At 45.7% G+C, this 17,589-nt stretch overlaps 1 protein-coding gene across 3 annotated transcripts in view; it reads left to right on the top strand.

Annotated features, from left to right (window-relative positions):
- VPS53 (VPS53 subunit of GARP complex) overlaps positions 1-17,589 on the top strand; it is a 218,790-nt gene that overhangs the window by 36,340 nt on the left and 164,861 nt on the right. For all 3 annotated transcript variants that reach the window (XR_010110596.1, XM_055102102.2, XM_055102101.2), the window contains one exon: positions 16,316-16,402. Coding sequence is in view for 2 of the 3 variants with exons in the window: in XM_055102102.2 (XP_054958077.1) it covers positions 16,316-16,402 (87 nt within the window). In the remaining variant the exon portion in view is untranslated. The remainder of the gene's footprint in view (positions 1-16,315; positions 16,403-17,589) is intronic.

Here is a 17,589-nt window from a genome sequence, read left to right as displayed (position 1 = left end):
GTGCAGTGGCTTGATCTTGGCTCACTGCAGTCTCCACCTCCCGGGTTCAAGCGATTCTCCTGCCTCAGCCTCCTAAGAAGCTGGGACTACAGGTGCCCGCCACCATGTCCAGCTAATTTTTTTGTATTTTTAGTAGAGATGGGGTTTTGCTATGTTGGCCAGGCTAGTCTGAAACTCCTGACCTCAGGCAGTCCGCCTGCCTCATTTGACCTCTCAAAGTGCTGGGACTTCAGGCGTGAGCCACCGGGCCTGGCTTTTTTTCTCTCTTGAGACAGGGTCTGGCTGTGTCACCTCGGCTTCAGTGCAGTGATAAAATCATGGCTCACTGCAGCCTCGACCTCCCAGGCTCAAGTAATCCTCCCACCTCAGCCTCCTGAGTAGCTGGGACTACAGGCACTCGCCACCACGCCTGGCTAATTTTTTTTGTATTTCTCGTGGAATCGGGGTTTTGCTGTGTTGCCCAGACTGGTCTTGAACTCATGGGTTCAAGCGACTTCCTGCCTCAGCCTTTTAAATGTTGGGATTACAGGTGTGAGCCACCACACCTGGCCTGGTTTTTTTTCTTGGCAAGTAGCTTGGTGTAATTGATGATGCTTTTAAAAATTTTATTAAATTTCATTTTAGTAAATATAACCTTTTTCAATTTTTTATATGGCTATATTTTAACAGCATTAGTGAGCTATAATTCACATATAATTCATCTATTTAAAGTATGCTGTTCAGTGGTTTTTGATATTACATTATTATTTAAACCTTGTAAAATATGTATATAATATAGAATTTATTATTTTAACATTTTTAAGCGTATAATTAGTGGTATTAATTACATTCATAATGTACAACCACCACTACCACTATTTCTGAAATTTATTCATCACCCCAAATAGAAACTCTGTAAACATTAAAACCATTAAGTCCTTCCTTCCCCTGCCCACTTTCCTCAACTTCTTGTAACCTCTATTTTACTTTCTGTCTCTATGAATTTGCCTATTCTGGGAACTTTATATTAATATAAGTGGAATTCTACAATATTTGACCCTTTGTATCTGGTGTATTTCACTTCTGTGGTCTTCAGGATTCATCCACGTTGTAGCATGTATCAGCACTTTCTTCTCTTTTACTGGTGAATAATATTCCGTGGTGTAGTTCTACCACATTGTGTGTATCCATTCATCTGTCCATGGACACTTGGATTGTTTCCACCATTTGGCTTTTGTGAACAGTGATGCTATGAATATTGGCATACAAATACCTGTTGAGTGTCTGCTTCCGTTCCTTTCGCTGTGTACCTAGGAGTGGAATTGCTGGGTCACATGGTAATTTTTAATCATTGCAATATTTAATCTCTTTAGAAACATTTTTCCATATTGTTCTGAACTTTCATAGATTCATTCTTTCCATAGACTCAGGTGCATTAACACAAGCGTTCTATTTTGTCTTCATTTAATTAATATAGACAACATGTTTCTGATTAGCAAGAATCTTAAGCTTTTGTATGTAGTGCCTACTCATGGAGATGTTCTCTCCCACAAAAAAAAAACCACCCCGATTTTTTCTTTTATTTAGTTAACTAGTCCAGCAGTTGGACTGTTTCCTTCCTGACCTTAGAAACGCCAAGTCCTGCTTTTCTGCAACATGATTATTGAAAATAGTTTTAGGAAAATACTGCGCCAAGAAAGAACACTGAAGTTTATTGTTCTTCTGAGCCATCTCCATATAAATTGGCAGGTTCTTCTGAGCCATCTCCATATAAACTGGCAGTCTTCAGGAGCCAAGAAAGAAGGTCAAGCATAACTCACCATCTGCTTATTTCCGTGTTAGAGGCAGTCACAAGTTTAAACTAGACTCTACGTCTCAAGAGGAAAATGCCATTCATCACCACTGTAACTGCTCTGGCTAGTACCCAGGTCACTCTTGCTTTTGATTGCTAGTAGTTAGAAATCGTGTAAGGAAAATTCCATCCTCAGTTTGAGGCTGTGCATTAGAAAAATTGCGGAATTACTGCCAACAGAGCAAAGCCTTCTGGATTTCAGGTCCTTGATACAAGAAGTCACTGAGATATGTTTGTACAATGGATGGGAATTTGGCTTTCTGTCTTCATGGAAGAACTTGGCCTCCTTTTTCCTCTTCCCTCTTTCATCCACGGAAACAGTATTTAGAAGAGCACAGATTCAGCGTTGTGGTTGTGCCGTCACCATTTCCATGTGTAAATCTCCATTTTCAAGAGTCTATAACTATAAAATTTCCTTTGCTCCAATTTGGACTCCAAGGTCTCCTCTGGAAGGAGATTAGTTTTGCAAAACCAAAGATAATACATCTGTTTTGGCTTGGCGTTTTGTAGTCATCTAGATTAAAGCTCTAAAATACGTCAGAAACTTGTCGTCCTCCGTATATTATTGGGTCCCATGCTGGGGTTTCTAATTTCTGTTTCTGTATTGCATCGTAGACTCTGAACAGATGCTGTGTTCGTTTCTAGGTATTGTATGTGATACCTGGAATATGGATGTTAGGCAAAAATGTATTAGTGCCACTTTCATAATGACCCCCAATTTGGAGGGGGGCATTTCTTCTGGAGATATACTTACTACCAAGTAAATTTTTTTTTTTTTTTTTGAGATGGGAGTCTTGCCCTGTCTCCCAGGATGGAGGTGTGATCTCAGCTCACTGCAACCTCCGCCTCCTGGGTTCAAGTGATTCTCCTGCCTCAGCCTCCTGAGTAGCTGGGATTACAGGTGCCCACCACCACACCCGGCTAATTTTTGTATTTTCGGTAGAGACGGGTTTTCACCAGGTTGGCCAGGCTGATCTCGAACACCCAACCTGAGGTGATCCGCCTGCCTCTGCCTCCCAAAGTGTTGTGATTACAGGCGTGAGGCACTGCACCTGGCCCCAAGTAAGTTTGATGATTCAAATTCTTTCTTTAAAGCAGGAGAAAAGGTGTATTTGAGGGGTCTTTACCCCATCTCAGACCGAATTCTTAACTCCTGTCTCCTTGTTGTACTTGAGTTTTTCTTGTTCCTAGTCACAAGGGAACGGTCGTGACAGACAGCCCTCTCCTACTTCCGTGATAACCGTAGAATTATCAGCTAGGCAAAGTGCTACTTCTAATAAGTCAGAAATTTAAACTTTTTTTTCATTGAAGACTTAGAGATTCTAGTCTTTAGAGATTTCTGGTAACTAGTGTCTTGTGGGCAGGTTCTAGGACCGTTTGTCAGCCCTGGAGTTTTCCAGATCTCTGTAATTAAGGATGTACTGTTTTAAGGCTGATCTGTTCTTGATTCATTCACTGTAAGCAAAGACACATTTTCAGTTGCTTTTGCAGAACATAACATTTTGAGTCATTTGTCTTGATCTGTAACGCTAATGTTTTATTACACTATAAATGTTTACCTTGCAAAATATTGTTGCATATATTACGTTACTTGATTTACTCGATTCACATGTTTACAAAGATGTGTGAGTTAGGCCACGTAGATGCTGTTCTCCCCATTTTACAGATGAAGAGATGGCCCGCATCAGTTCTGTGACGTGCCCAAAATCACACGAAGCGAGTTAATCACAGACCCAGATTTTCTCATTCGCAATATGCTGCATACTTGTCCATACTAAATTGTCTTTAAACAGTGACAAACATTTAAAAGCAGATTTGGGAGCCACTTGTTTTGCTGTGGAGCCTGAAAGGCTGATTCATAAGGAATTTCAAATAATGGCAGTGACCACGGCCTCATTAGCCAGCTTGGTCCCCCTCAGTATGATGAAGAAACTGGACTGAGAGAAGAACCCCAGGTTGAAGAGAACTCTCTGTGTTCTGCACACCTGTGCTGCTGAAAATACAGACACCAGTGAGGCCCTGAAGAGAGTAAGTGAACCAGGAAGAGAGAAAAATCACACACATGAATCCTCACAGCCTGAAGGGCATTTGGCACAGAAGGTGTCTCAAAAAGTCAGCTGAGGGAACATCCAGATGTCACGCAAAAGGATGTTTTCTCCTGAATGAAGACTTACAATATAGATGAGAGTTATGAAGTGACTAAAATGAGAAGTAATAGTAAGATATGGGGAATTAGAATGAAGTCAATAACCTCGAACTTGGCAACTGGAAGTCCTGGCTATTTGGGAAAAGTAGTCCTTTGTTAAACTTGGACAAGTTGTTCCTTTTAATGTGCCCCATTTCCAAAAATATTGAATTTCTTTACCTTTCATTCAGCAAAAGCAGCAGAAACTTTTGCTTAAACGTTTCCTTGTCTTTTGCCACTTGGAGGTGTTGCTTGAAATGCTCTCATCCTCCGGGGTTACCTTTCATCAAAGGAAGCTGCATGAACGCATCCGTCACTCGCAGCTATTTCAGGGCTAGCTTGTTTTAAGTTAGGGGTGATAACAGATATAGGCAGAACTTTGCAATGTAAATGTTTAGTCTTATTTGGGCACTGCTGAATTTGTTTCCGAGCCTCGTCTTGTGATTTTAATTTCTGGCTTGTCTCCTAAAAACAACAAAAATGAGCTCTTTGGTTCACATTTTTAGTGGCTCTGGTTTGCAGAAATCATAAATAAAAGTAACTTACAAGGAACAGAACATTTTAACAAACAAGGTGAGAATTACTCCCTTTGCTCTTTACAGTCCTTTGGTTTTTGGTTCACAAACTTGGAAAGAAATCTGTGCTTTAAATAAAGCCTTCTTATACTCCAGGTTCCTAAGTGGTGTGGAGGAATTTGTGTAAACATCAGTGATTCTCATCTGATGGGCGCCATCTGGCATTTGACCAGGGCGGTCCTGGTTGAGTTCTCGGATGCGTAGGGAAGCAAAGAGCTGTAGACGTGCAGCCATCTGTGGCTGTGAGAGTCCCACAGCCTCTGCTGCTGTTGAGCACCATCATGGGGAGTGGGCTGCGTTGTTAGCATTGCTGAGGCTGGGTGTGTGAGAGTCCCGCAGCCTCTGCTGCTGTTGAGCACCGTCGTGGGGAGCGGGCTGCGTTGTTAGCATTGCTGAGGCTGGCTGAAGCACCTCTGTTTCAGCTGGGGATACCTCGTTTCCATAGCAGCAGCTCTCAGTGATGCCAGGGTGGTCAGCAGTAACAAAAGAAGAGACTTTCTCTAAATAGAGGCTACTTAACCCTTGGTGTCCACCCTCAGTGGATGTGGTAAGGGCTTCCGTGTAGGGCTTATCAGATGTGGTAGCACTCATCCATGTTTCTGCTCTCTGGAGGACCTCCTGGCTTTCGAAATGATGCTGCCGTTGTTTTTTTTTTTTTTTTTTTGCGACGGAATCTTGCTCTGTGCCCCAGGCTGGAGGGCAGTGGCACGATCTCGGCTCACTGCAAGCTCCACCTCCTGGATTCATGCCATTCTCCTGCCTAAGTCTCCCGAGTAGCTGGGACTACAGGCGCCCGCCACCACGCCCGGTTAAGTTTTTGTATTTTTAGTAGAGACGGGGTTTCACCGTGTTCGCCAGGATGATCTCGATCCCCTGACCTCGTGATCCGCCTGCCTCAGCCTCCCACAGTGCTGGGATTACAGGCGTGAGCCACCGTGCCCGGCCACTGCCATTCTTTATTCATCGCTCTTTGTATCATTTTGTTTATAATTCAGACATGTATTCCTTACAAGCCCTTTAAAGATACATTCCCTAGCTAGTGATCTTTTTCTCTCAGTATCTAGCACAGTACATGTAATAGGCACTCACTTTTTAATTGAATGAATGAACAAAAGACTTCAATTTTTTTCTGGAGAATGTCTCATTTTCAGCATGGTTCAAAGATTCCATCCTCTTAATCCATGAGCCGTTCTTCTGAGTCTGCCTGCAGATACTGAACTTAGCCATCTTATTTACAAAGCTCTAAAAGATGAGTAACAACCTTTGATTCTTAGAGGGTAGTCCCATCTGAAATATCCTGCTCCATCTGGGAGATGTGGGAATACTAATAGTTGCCATTAAGTGAGCACTTTCTGTGAGCTGAGTGCTTTATAAACTCATTCAAGACTCTCTTGGTTGCAGAAGACAAAAATCCCAATTCAAACGGGCTTAGGCAAAAGGGGGATTATTTGGAAGGATCCTGTTGTGTCTCGTTTGAAGAAGTTCAACAAGTGTGACCGCCAGAAGGATAGCGTCTCAGCTGGGCTTGTCAAACAGCTGAAGCCAAAGACGGGAGTAAAGCTCTGTGTGTGTGTGTGTGTCACCCTCATCATCTCTACCTGTAGTCCAGCCTCCTGCCCTTCCTGGGGAACCTAGCTACTCTCTAACTCAGTTTCACTTCTTGGGACTCCTACCACCCGCGAGAGAGAAACTCTTTTTCCCAATTCTAATTCTGGTGGCTCACGCCTGTAATCCCAGCATGTTGGGAGGCCGAGGTAAGCGGATCATGAGGTCAGGAGATCGAGACCATTCTGGCCAACATGGTGAAACCCCGTCTCTACTAAAAATACAAAAATTAGCTGGGTGTGGTGGCGGGTGCCTGTAATCCCAGCTACTCAGGAGGCTGAGGCATGAGAATCACTTGAACCCAGGAGGTGGACGTTGCAGTGAGCTGAGATCATGCCACGACGAAGCGTGACTCTGTCTCAAAAAAAAAAAAAAAAAAGTCATGGGAAAACTGTTCCAACGAGGGCCTGGTCAGCTCTTGGACAGCAGACTCTGTAGAAACACGGTGAAAGGAAGATTTCGCATGCGGAGGGGAAGAGTGTTGGGTAAACGATTCCAAACATATTTTCTACTCTCACATTCCTTACTACCTTTCAGGTAGCTGATAGAATTTGCATTCTGGAAATTATGAAACTACTTCCTAGAGGATAAGAGGCTTGACAGAAATCACACAGTAACTGGCAGAGCCAAGGTTTGAATCCCAGTCTGCTAGTTGAAAATCCCTTGCTTTTAACTCATACAGCATGTTGCTCCCTCCCTCCCTCCCTCTCTCTTCTTTCTTTTCTTTTCTTCCTTTCTTTCCTTTCTCTCTTTTCTTTTTTCTTTTTCCTTCCTCCCTTCCTTCCTTCTTTTTGTCCCTTTCCTTCCCTTTTCCTTTTCCTTTCTTCTTTCCTTTCTTTTCTTTTCTTTCTCCGTCTCACTCTGTTGCCCAGGCTGGAGTGCAGTGGCACAATCTTGGCTCACTGCAACCTCCACCTCCTAGGTGCAGGCGATTCTCCTGCCTCATCCTCCCCAGTAGCTGGGATTACAGGTGTGTACCATGATGGCTGGCTAATTTTTGTATTTTTAGAAGAGATGGGGTTTCACCATGTTGGCTAGGCTGGTCTCGAACTCCTGACCTTAGGTGATTTGCCTGCCTCGGCCTCCGAAAGTGCTGGGATTACAGGCGTGAGCCACTGCACCTGGCCCAGCATGTTGCTTTTCCATATAATAGAAAAGGGAACCAGCAGATAGATGTCAAGTTGGAAAACAGAAATGGTAGCAAAATAGTGGAAAAATCTAATTTTCTCCCCAGTAACCTTGAATAATAGCACCTTATTTTTTCACAGAACAGTCTAAAGCTATACCAGCTCTTTGGAAAATGAACAACCTTTCCTCCTTCCTGCAGTGGCCACAAAGGGGATCTCGGTTTAAAATCTCTGAAAGGCTGCCTGCGGACTCACAGGATAAAGGCAGCATCATTCTCTGATGGCGCAAACTGCAAAATTAGATGCACCTGAGAGCCAGAGGGATGCTCATTTCTTAAGGCACTGCCAATGAATCAGAGCCCCTCTGTCTACTAAGGTGGCAGACAGCAGTTCTGCAAAAAAAGGAAAAAGAGAAAGAAGAAAGCAGGAGAGTCTGTGCAGGTTCCACACTCCTTATCTTCCACATGTGACCTCCTGTGGCTTTGAGAGCCTGCTCACCGTCTCCTCCAGGAGGCAAGGAGAATTCAGAGTAGTGGTTACCATTAGGATGCACAGAAATACAAAGATGCTGGAATTGGTTTTGCTGAGCCTTCTAGGCTAATTCAGTGGGTTGCTTTTCATCTCCTGTTTACAGAATTTGAGTCTTAAAAGAGGAGCACGGCAGTCACCGCTTTATAACACCGTCAGATACAGGCTGTGGCTCCAGTGCCCAGTTCACCAGTGCTCAGTTCACCAGTGCTCAGTTCACCAGTGCCCAGTTCACCAGTGCCCAGTTCACCAGTGCCCAGTTCACCAGTGCCCAGTTCACCAGTGCCCAGGTCAGAAACTCGAGTGGGGGCAGATTAAACACAGTCGCCGCTTTATAACACTTTAGGATGCAGGCTGTGTGTGTATAGAATTTGAGTCCTAAAGAGGGCCACAACAGTCACTGCTTTACAACAGCTTTAGACGTAGGCTGTAGCTCCAGTGCTCCGTTCAGAAACTCTAATGGGGTAGATTAAATGCAGACATTTTTGGGAGTGATTAGTTCTGTTTTTAATCCACATACAGCTTGGAATGGAAAGTAGCCACCTTTTAATTTTTTTATTATTACTTTTTTTCTTCTTCTTTTTTTTTTTTTTTTTTTAGATGGAGTCTCGCTCTGTCACCAGGCTGGAGTGCGATGGCACGATCTCAGCTCACTGCAACCTCCGACTCCCTGGTTCAAGTGATTCTCCTGCCTCAGCCTCCCGAGTAGCTGGGATTACAGGCACGCGCCACCACACCCAGCTAATTTTTGTATTTTTAGTAGATATGGGGTTTCACCATGTTGGGCAGGATGGTCTTGATCTCTTGACCTCATGATCCACCTGCCTCAGCCTCCCAAAGTGCTGAGATTACAGGCATGAGCCATTGCACCTGGCCTAATTTTTTTTTGTTTTTTTTTTAGACAGAGTATGTCTCTGTCACCCAGGCTGGAGTGCAGTGGCGCAATCTTGGCTCACTGCAGCCTCCGCCTCCTGGGCTCAAGTGATTTTCATGCCTCAGCCTCCGGAGTAGCTGGAACTATAGGCATGTACTAGCACACACAGCTAATTTTTTTAGTATTTTTAGTAGAGACGGGGTTTCGTCATGTTGGTCAGACTGGTCTTGAACTCCTTCCTGGCCTCAATAATCCACCGTCAGCCTTGCAGCGTGCTGGGATTATAGGTGTGAGCTACTGCCCCCCCCCGGCCAACCACGTTTTTATTTTAAAAAGTGTCTAGGGACAGTGCCAGAGTGATTCTTTCAGCACATTTCTGATTAGCCAGGTAGTGAAGGTATTTTTGTGTTTCTTAAAAAAACCTTAACTTCTTGTAGGACCTATGATTCTTCCAGTTGCAAAACAATCTTTCTTTATGACTCATGATCAGAGGTTAGATGTCAAATATTAGGGTGTGTGTTGAGAATGGACTTGCCTGATAGCACCAGTGCTTCAGAGGAGTTTTTAAACTCTGCAAAATGAATTATAGTACATTTCCCCAACTTTAGTACCTTATTAAAACAAGCAAAAGTATTCCAGCCCGAAAAAAGTCTGGCACATAGTTTATCTATCTTGGAGACTGTGACATGTAAGATTGTGTGAGTCTTATTTGTTTGCTGGAAGAAAAAAGCGATACCTTCAGCAGAGACAGTTCTGGTAGGATGCCAGGTTTAATGTAAGAGAGAAAGGGATAGAAACCCTTTCTCTGAGATAGGATCATGCAGACTTCTTCATATGTGAGACCTAAGTGTATAACTTAGCCCCTTTTTTGCCTTTCTTAGCTGCATGTCATATGTTTTAGGGTGTTTGTCTAGAACACAGTAGCTATGATCTCATTAGCATGTCACCATAACATGACATGACCTGCAGTATCACAGAATTCCATGTGAGCTGTGTCCAAAAAGATCAGTCCTTTCTAGTGGTCAGTTGCCTACAGAGGCCTCTGTTGCACTTTTTACTCCACGATTGAAACTTTTTTAGAATTTACTGATCCCATGTAGCATCTTGGATATTAGACTCTGTATAAGCCAAATAGAGAATACTTACAGAAAGCATGAAGCTGTGATTTTGAACCACTGCTCATGGTTGGGCCTGAAGTTAGAGGAATGGTTATGAGCGCACTTATTCAGAGCGGTAGCCTCAGCACCAGCACTCTTACAGGTGCACCATGATACTTTTAATCAGTGGGCAATATTTGTCAAGGTCCCACTGTGCCGTAGCCTTGCTTAGGTGCTGTAGGTGAGGTGACCATATGATTTATCACCAGAGTCACTTTGAGAAGGAGAGGGAGCTGTTAATAACTATACTGAATCATAAACGCAGCATGTCCCCGGTAAACCAAATGGATGATTGGCTCAGCTATGGGCTCTATAGGAGTGCTGTTCATATCCTTGGTCCCCATTCTAAAGGATACTTATAACCCTGCTAAAGGGCTAATACTCATACACTAAACCAGTGGTCCCCAACCTTTTTGGCACCAGCGAGCAGTTTTTTGGAAGACAGTTTTTCCATGGACCAGGGAGGGGGACATGGTTTCAGGATGAAACTGTTCCACCTCAGATAATCAGGCATTAGTTAGATTCTGTTAAGGAGCTTGCAACCTAGATCCCTCACGTGTGCAGTTCACAGTAGGGTTCGCGCTCCTATGAGAATCTAATGCCACTGCTGATCTGAGGAGGGGGAGCTCAGAAGATCGTGCTCACTCACTTGCCCACCGCTTACCTCCTGCTGTGCGGCCCCGTTCCCAGCAGGCCACGGACTGGTACTGGCCCACGGCCCAGGGCTTGGGGTCCCCTGCACTAAACAATTCAAGAACATTATGTTTAAAAAAGTCCTCTTCTGTAATTAACCCATTGCCCCCCCAAATAAATTTCTCTCCTGCTAAATCACTCCCAAGCAGACGTATGCAAGCATTTCTCATCTTTAAAAATTACTCCCTTTACGCCATCTTTTGCCCTATTTTTCTTCCTTTCTCATAGCAAAAACTTCTTGAAAAAAAAAGTCTATACCAGGGTCAGCAAGCTTTCTGTTAAGGGCTGGATAGTAAATATTTTAGCCTTTACTGACCATATGGTCTCTGTTGTAACTATTTATCTCTGCCATTGTGTGGCAAAAGTCCCCATAAACAATACTTAAACAAATGAGTTTGGTTTAAGTATTATTAATGAGTTTTGGTCCAAAAACACATTGTTTACAAAAACAGGTGGCAGACTGGCTTCAGCCCACAGGCCATCATTTGTGGCCTGCTCTGTGATCACAGCCTCTACTTCATCATGTCATCGCTGTCCATTCCCTTGACTGCATTGAGACTGCTCTTGTCAAGGTCACCAACAACTTCCCTGTTGTCAAAATCAGTAGCAGCTGTCTTCATTTTTTTTTTGAGATGGAGTCTTGCTCTGTCGCCCAGGCTGGAGTGCAATGGCACCATCTTGGCTCACTGCAGCTTCCGTTTCCTGGGTTCAAGCAATTCTCCTGCCTCAGCCTCCTGAGTAGCTGGGATTACAGGTGCACACCACCATGCCTGGCTGATTTTTGTATTTTTAGTAGAGACAGGGGTTTCACCATGTTGGTCAGGCTGGTCACAAACTCTTGACCTCATGATCCACATGAGTTTTTTGTTGTTGTTGTTGTTTTGAGATGGAGTTTTGCTCTTGTTGCCCAGGCTGGAGTGCAGTGGCACGATCTTGGCTCACTGCAACCTCTGCCTCCTGGGTTCACACGATTATCCTGTCTCAGCCTCCTGAGTAGCTGGGATTACAGGCGCCTGCCACCACGCCCGGCTAATTTTTGTATTTTGAGTAGAGACAGGGTTTCATCATATTGGTCAGGCTGGTCTTGAACTCCTGACCTCAGGTCATCCACCCGCCTTGGCCTCCCAAAGTGCTGGGATTATAGGCCTGAGCCACTGCGCCCAGCCTCTTATGTGAGTGTTTAACAACAGAAGGCACAATCACTCTTTCCTTCTCCTTCAAACACTTCTGTTTGGCTTCTGTAACACCCATCGCCCCTGATTTTTTCTCATGTCCCTGGTGGTTTTTCTCTGCATCTCTGCTTTTTTTTATGTTAGACTTCTGAATATTGGCATGCCCAAGGGTCAGCCCTGTGCCATCTTTTCTTCTCTTGTGTATTCTGTCTTCCTAGGTGACTTCTAATCTTACAGACTTACATATCATCTCTAAAGTAATGACTTCTGAATTTAAATCCCAACCTATCACCTCTCTTCCAAGCTCCAGAATCTTATGTCCAACTTAATGTCTCTACTTGATCTCAAGTAAGCTATCTTTTTTTTTTGGTGGGGACAGAGTTTTGCTCTTATTACCCAGGTTGGAGTGCAGTGGTGCTATCTCAGCTCACTGCAACCTCCGCCTCCCGGGTTTAAGTGATTCTCCTGCCTCAGCCTCCCGAGTAGCTGGGATGACAGGTGCCTGCCACCACGCCCATCTAATTTTTGTATTTTTAGTAGAGACGGGGTTTCACCATGTTGGCCAGGCTGTCTTGAACTCCTGACCTCAGGCGATCCGCCCGCCTCAGGCTCCCAAAGTACTGGGATGACAGGCGTGAGCCACCATGCCCAGCCTACTGTCTGTATTTCTACCAACACTCTGGTCACAACCATGAAGTAATTTCTAAGAAGTTCCAGACTTTCTCTACATTTCTGCTTTTCTTCTGAGCCCTTAGCAGAACCCCCCCTTAGCGCTCTGTTCACAGCAATACAGGCTTTTTCCAGCCTTCACTTCGAAACTGTTCCACATCTGTCCATCACCCAGCTCCAAAGCCATGTTTTCAGGTATTTACTATAGCAATAGCCCACTTCTTGATACCAGTTTTCTTAGTCTGCTTTATGTTACTGTAACAGAATAGTACAGACTGAATCATTTATAAAGAAAAGAGATGTCCCACATTAGGCAAGGGCTTCTTACCGCATCTTCCCGCAGCGAGGGCTTTCTCACTGCGTCGTCCTGCGGCGAGCGCCTTCTCACCATGTCGTCCTGCGGCGAGGGCCTTCTCACCATGTCGTCCTGCTGCGAGGGCCTTCTCACCATGTCGTCCTGCAGTGAGGGCTTTCTCACTGTGTCGTCCTGTGGCGAGGGCCTTCTCACTGCGTCGTCCCATGGCAGAGTTGGAAGGCAAGAAAGTGTGTACATGCACGAGAAAGTGGCTGAACAGATCCTTTTACCAAGAACCCACTCCCGAGATAATGCCATTCATTCGTTCGTGAGGGCAAACCCCTCATGACCTGGTCACCTCGTAAAGGCCCCACCTGCCAACACCATTGCATTGGGGATTATGTTTCCAACACATGAACTTTGGGGATGCATTCCAGCCGTAGCACAGGCACCCGTAACGTATTGCGGATGGGACTCTTCACTTCCAGCCCCGCCACCACCACACACACCTGCCTGTCAAGCCCGTCCTCCTCCTGCATTCCCTGGTTCAGTCAGTGAACCCTGGCCTTGGCTTTTCAACCAAAACCCAGGCATCATCCTTGGTTCTTCCCTCTCCCTCATCACCCACACACGGTCCGTCAGTGAGTCCTACACATTGTACCTTCCTGGAAACCCTGAATCGCTCGGCGTCTTCCCGTCAGCACCGGCTGCCTTGTCTAGGCCTCCACCGTCTCATGTGGACACTGCAGCGACTTCTCACAGAGCTTTCACTCCCGCTTTCCCTCCTGCCCCTGCACAGCCCCTTTGCCACATAGCAGCCAGGACAGTCTTATACAAGTAAGCCGTACACCTGTCCCTTGTTTAGACCCTTCAGTGGCTTCTCATTGGCACTTAGAGCAGAATCCTTATGCTTTGAGGCCTCCGTGCTCTGGCTCGTGCCCACCTCTCCAGATTATTTCCAGACACTTCCCGCTGCAATATTGCACTACCACCTACTGTCTGTCTTTTCGGACCTCCAAAACACCGAGGTCTTTTCTCTGTCAGGATCTTCGCATTTGCTTTTCTCTCTGCTGAAAATCCTCTTACTCCAGGCTGGGCGCGGCGGCTCACGTCTGTAATCCCAGCACTTTGGGAGGCCGAGGCGGGCAGATCACGAGGTCAGGAGATCGAGACCATCCTGGCCAACACGATGAAACCCCGTCTCTACTAAAAATACAAAAAATTAGCCAGGTGTGGTGGCAGGTGCCTGTAGTCCCAGCTACTCGGGAGGCTGAGGCAGGAGAATTGCTTGAACCCGGGAGGCAGAGGTTGCAGTGAGCCGAGATCACGCCACTTAACTCTAGCCTGAGCAACAGAGCGAGACTCCATCTCAAGAAAAAAAAAAATCATCTTACTCCAAATCTACAATTCTCACACCTCCTCATCCTGCAGGTCCCGATTTGTGTGCCCTTTCTCAGGAGACCTTCTGTGACCACCATCTCCCTTATTCTCATCACTGCATAAGTCCTTCACCACACCTGTCAATTCACCACACTTAGGAATTATCTTGTTTCTTTATTTTGTTGTTTTTCCAGGATCGCCTCCCCCTTACTTCTCAAAGTAAGTTCATTCCTTGAGGACAGAGAGAGAGACCATACTGTCTTGTTTACCATTGGATTCCCAATGCCTAGAATCATGCCTGGTATATGGGAGGCATTCAGTAAATACTCATTGAGTGATTGAAGGAGTGAATTAAGGAGATGCTGACTCGTGCCTAGAACTATAACTGCCTCAGGAATTCATAGTCTTTAGTCACGGACAGTCCAGTGCATGTGGTCTATACACATCCGTGGCCTGCTGACACGCTCACAGACACTTTAGCTGTAGGTAGTCTTTACTCACGGACGGTCCAGTGCCTGTGGTCTATACACGTCTGTGGGCTGCTGACACGCTCACAGGCACTTTAGCTGTGGGTAGTCTTTACTCACGGACGGTCCAGTGCATTTGGTCTCCATGTCTGTGGGCTGCTGGCACTCACAGGTACTTTAGCTGTGGGTAGTCTTTACTCACGGACGGTCCAGTGTCTGTGGTCTATACACGTCTGTGGGCTGCTGGCACTCACAGGTACTTTAGCTGTGGGTAGTCTTTACTCACGGACGGTGCAGTGCATTTGGTCTCCATGTCTGTGGGCTGCCGGCACTCACAGGAACTTTCTGGTCTCCACATGTCACAACTGCCCTCATGTTGCTTCCCCTCCTAGCAGAAGCTGCAGCTGTGTTGTAATACTTTCATTGTGTAGCATCTGTCTTTGTAGGTTTTTATTTCAGTGGAAATGCTGGGCTCACCATTAGCTTTTTGCTTGTTTTTTTGAGACAAGATCTCGCTCAGTCACCAGGCTGGAGTGCAGTGGCATGATCACAGTTCATTACTTGAGCCTGCAGCCTTGACCTCCCAGGCTCAAGTAATCTTCCCACCTCAGCCTCCCAAGTAGCTGACACTACTGGTGTGCGACACCATGCCTGGCTAACTTTTTTTTTTGCAGAGACCGAGTCTTGCCATGTTCCCCAGGCTAGTCTTGAACTCCTGGGCTCAAGCAATCCTCCTGCCTCAGCCTCTGAAGTGCTGGGATTACAGGTGTGAGCCACCATTAGCTTTCTGCCTGCCTGCCTGCCTGCCTGCCTGCCTGCCTGCCTGCCTTCCTTCCTTCCTTCCTTCCTTCCTTTCTCTTTCTCTTTCTTTCTTTTTTTCTTTCTCTTTCTTTCTTTCTCTCTTTCTTTGTCTCTCTTTCTCTCCCTTTTTCTTTCTTTCTTTCTCTTTCTTTCCTTTTCTTTCCTTTTGGAGTCTCGCTCTGTCACCCAGGCTGGAGTGCAGTGGCGCAGTCTCGGCTCACTGCAAGCTCTGCCTCCCGGGTTCAAGCAATTCTTCTGCCTCAGCTTCCTGAGTAGCTGGGACTACAGGTGCGTGCCACTGTGCCTGGCTAATTTTTTGTATTTTTAGTAGAGACGGGGTTTCACCACGTTAGCCAGGATGGTCTTGATCTCCTGACCTCGTGATCTGCCCGCCTTGGCCTCCCAAAGTGCTGGGATTACAGGCGTGAGCCACTGTGCCCGGCCCAGTGTTCCTTTCTAAGTGCATTTCATTGGTTTTCAAATGGCTTACTATGAAAGTCTTTAAGATTTGTTGCAGTTCTGGAGTCCCCATTCACGGTTCAGGTTTTTTTGAATGCACAATCTGGAACTTCCAAGTCCAGAGCTTTCCCTTGCCCCAATTTAGAGCTACCCCTGTCCCTCTGTGTGAGTCTTTGCATACACCCACACACAGAGATCTACTTGTTCTATTTGCTATTATCAATAACATGTACAGTAATGACTGAGGTAGAGGGGAATCATTTAGTTTTAAGTTGAAACTTTGTGAGGAACATTGGTAAGAGTCCCGAGTGTTTACCTGTTCGCAGCCACTGGACTCTATAGGTCTCTACTATTTTGGTCCAGAAAAATTGTTGGCATAAGTACAATGAATCAGGAGAGCTTCATGGAAATTTCTTTTGTGCCTAGCATTGATTACAGTTAGTGACTGGTGCTGTCTCTAGCCACTTTTTGTTTTTCATGTATTTCTCTTACTCTAGGCGCTTGAAGAGGCTCAGAAAGCTATCCAACAACTCTTTGGCAAAATCAAAGATATCAAAGACAAAGCTGAAAAATCAGAGCAAATGGTGAGTTCTGGTTTCTTCCTAACCTTTTTGCACCAAAAGAGGAAGTGAGCTTCTCATCTAGGCATTCTAATAATGAGCTTTTTCTAATAATGGCACCTCCTGCCAACCAGAGTCATCTGCATCTCTAAAGCAAGCCCCCTATGAATGCGTTCAGATCAATTCAAGGGGAGCTGCTGGTCAGTGGTGGCTCACCATCTCTGCTGCCCTGTGTTTGCAGCCCTAGTTTTAAATAGGCAACTTTTTTGTTTTGTTTTGTTTTGTTTTTTGGGTTTTTTTTTTTTTTTTTTTTTGAGATGGAGTCTTGCTCTGTCACCAGCCTTGGAGTGCAGTGGTGCGATCTTGGCTCACTGCAACCTCCGCCTCCCAGGTTCAAGCGATTCCCCTGCCTCAGCCGCCCAAGTAGCTGGGATTACAGGCGCCTGCCACCACGCCCGGCTAATTTTTTGTATTTTTAGTAGAGAAAGGGTTTCACCATGTTGGCCAGGATGGTCTTGATCTCTTGACCTCATGATCCGCCCGCCTCGGCCTCCCAAAGTGCTGGGATTACAGGTGTGAGCCACTGTGCCCAGCTGCAACTTTTTTTTTTTTCTCCTTTCTGAAAATAGTTTCCTAGTCATTTTGGATTTTCCTTTCTCTAACATTTCTTGGTATTGGTATCATGCATTTCTCCATCGAGATGTACGGTATGTAGCTCGATGCACGCTGAGAATGGTCCTGGAGCCGGGAGGAGGGAGGGATGGAGGGAGGAGGGATGTCCCCGCCCATGATCCGTGTGTGTGGTTTTGGTTGAGTTCTCCCCTGACGAATTTGTGTCCCCCGGTGTTGTGCTCAGAAGCTTGCCCCGAAGACCGAGAATCCAGCATTCACCTTCTCCTCCTCCATGGGAGGCGCTGGGAAGTGCTGGATCCTGGGTTCAGATTCAGACTCAATAATGTCCTGTCTGTCAGTTGTCTCAGAATTCCACCTTCTTCAACTGTAAAATAAGAATAATGGCATTTGCCTCACAGGGTTGTTGTGAGAATTAAACGTATGAAGAGCACTGAGCATAGTCCTAGGGACCTGGATTTTCTGTGGTCCTTCCCCAAGGGTGCACCACACCCAGCAGCACCCAGGGGCCCTCGTCCTTCCCCAAGGGTGCACCACACCCAGCAGCACCCAGGGGCCCTCGTCCTTCCCCAAGGATGCAC

Source organism: Pan paniscus, chromosome 19 (genome assembly GCF_029289425.2).
Source record: "Pan paniscus chromosome 19, NHGRI_mPanPan1-v2.0_pri, whole genome shotgun sequence".
NCBI lineage: Eukaryota > Metazoa > Chordata > Mammalia > Primates > Hominidae > Pan > Pan paniscus.
The sequence above is the reverse complement of the archived record's forward strand: the minus strand, read 5'-3'. Positions and strand labels throughout refer to the sequence as shown.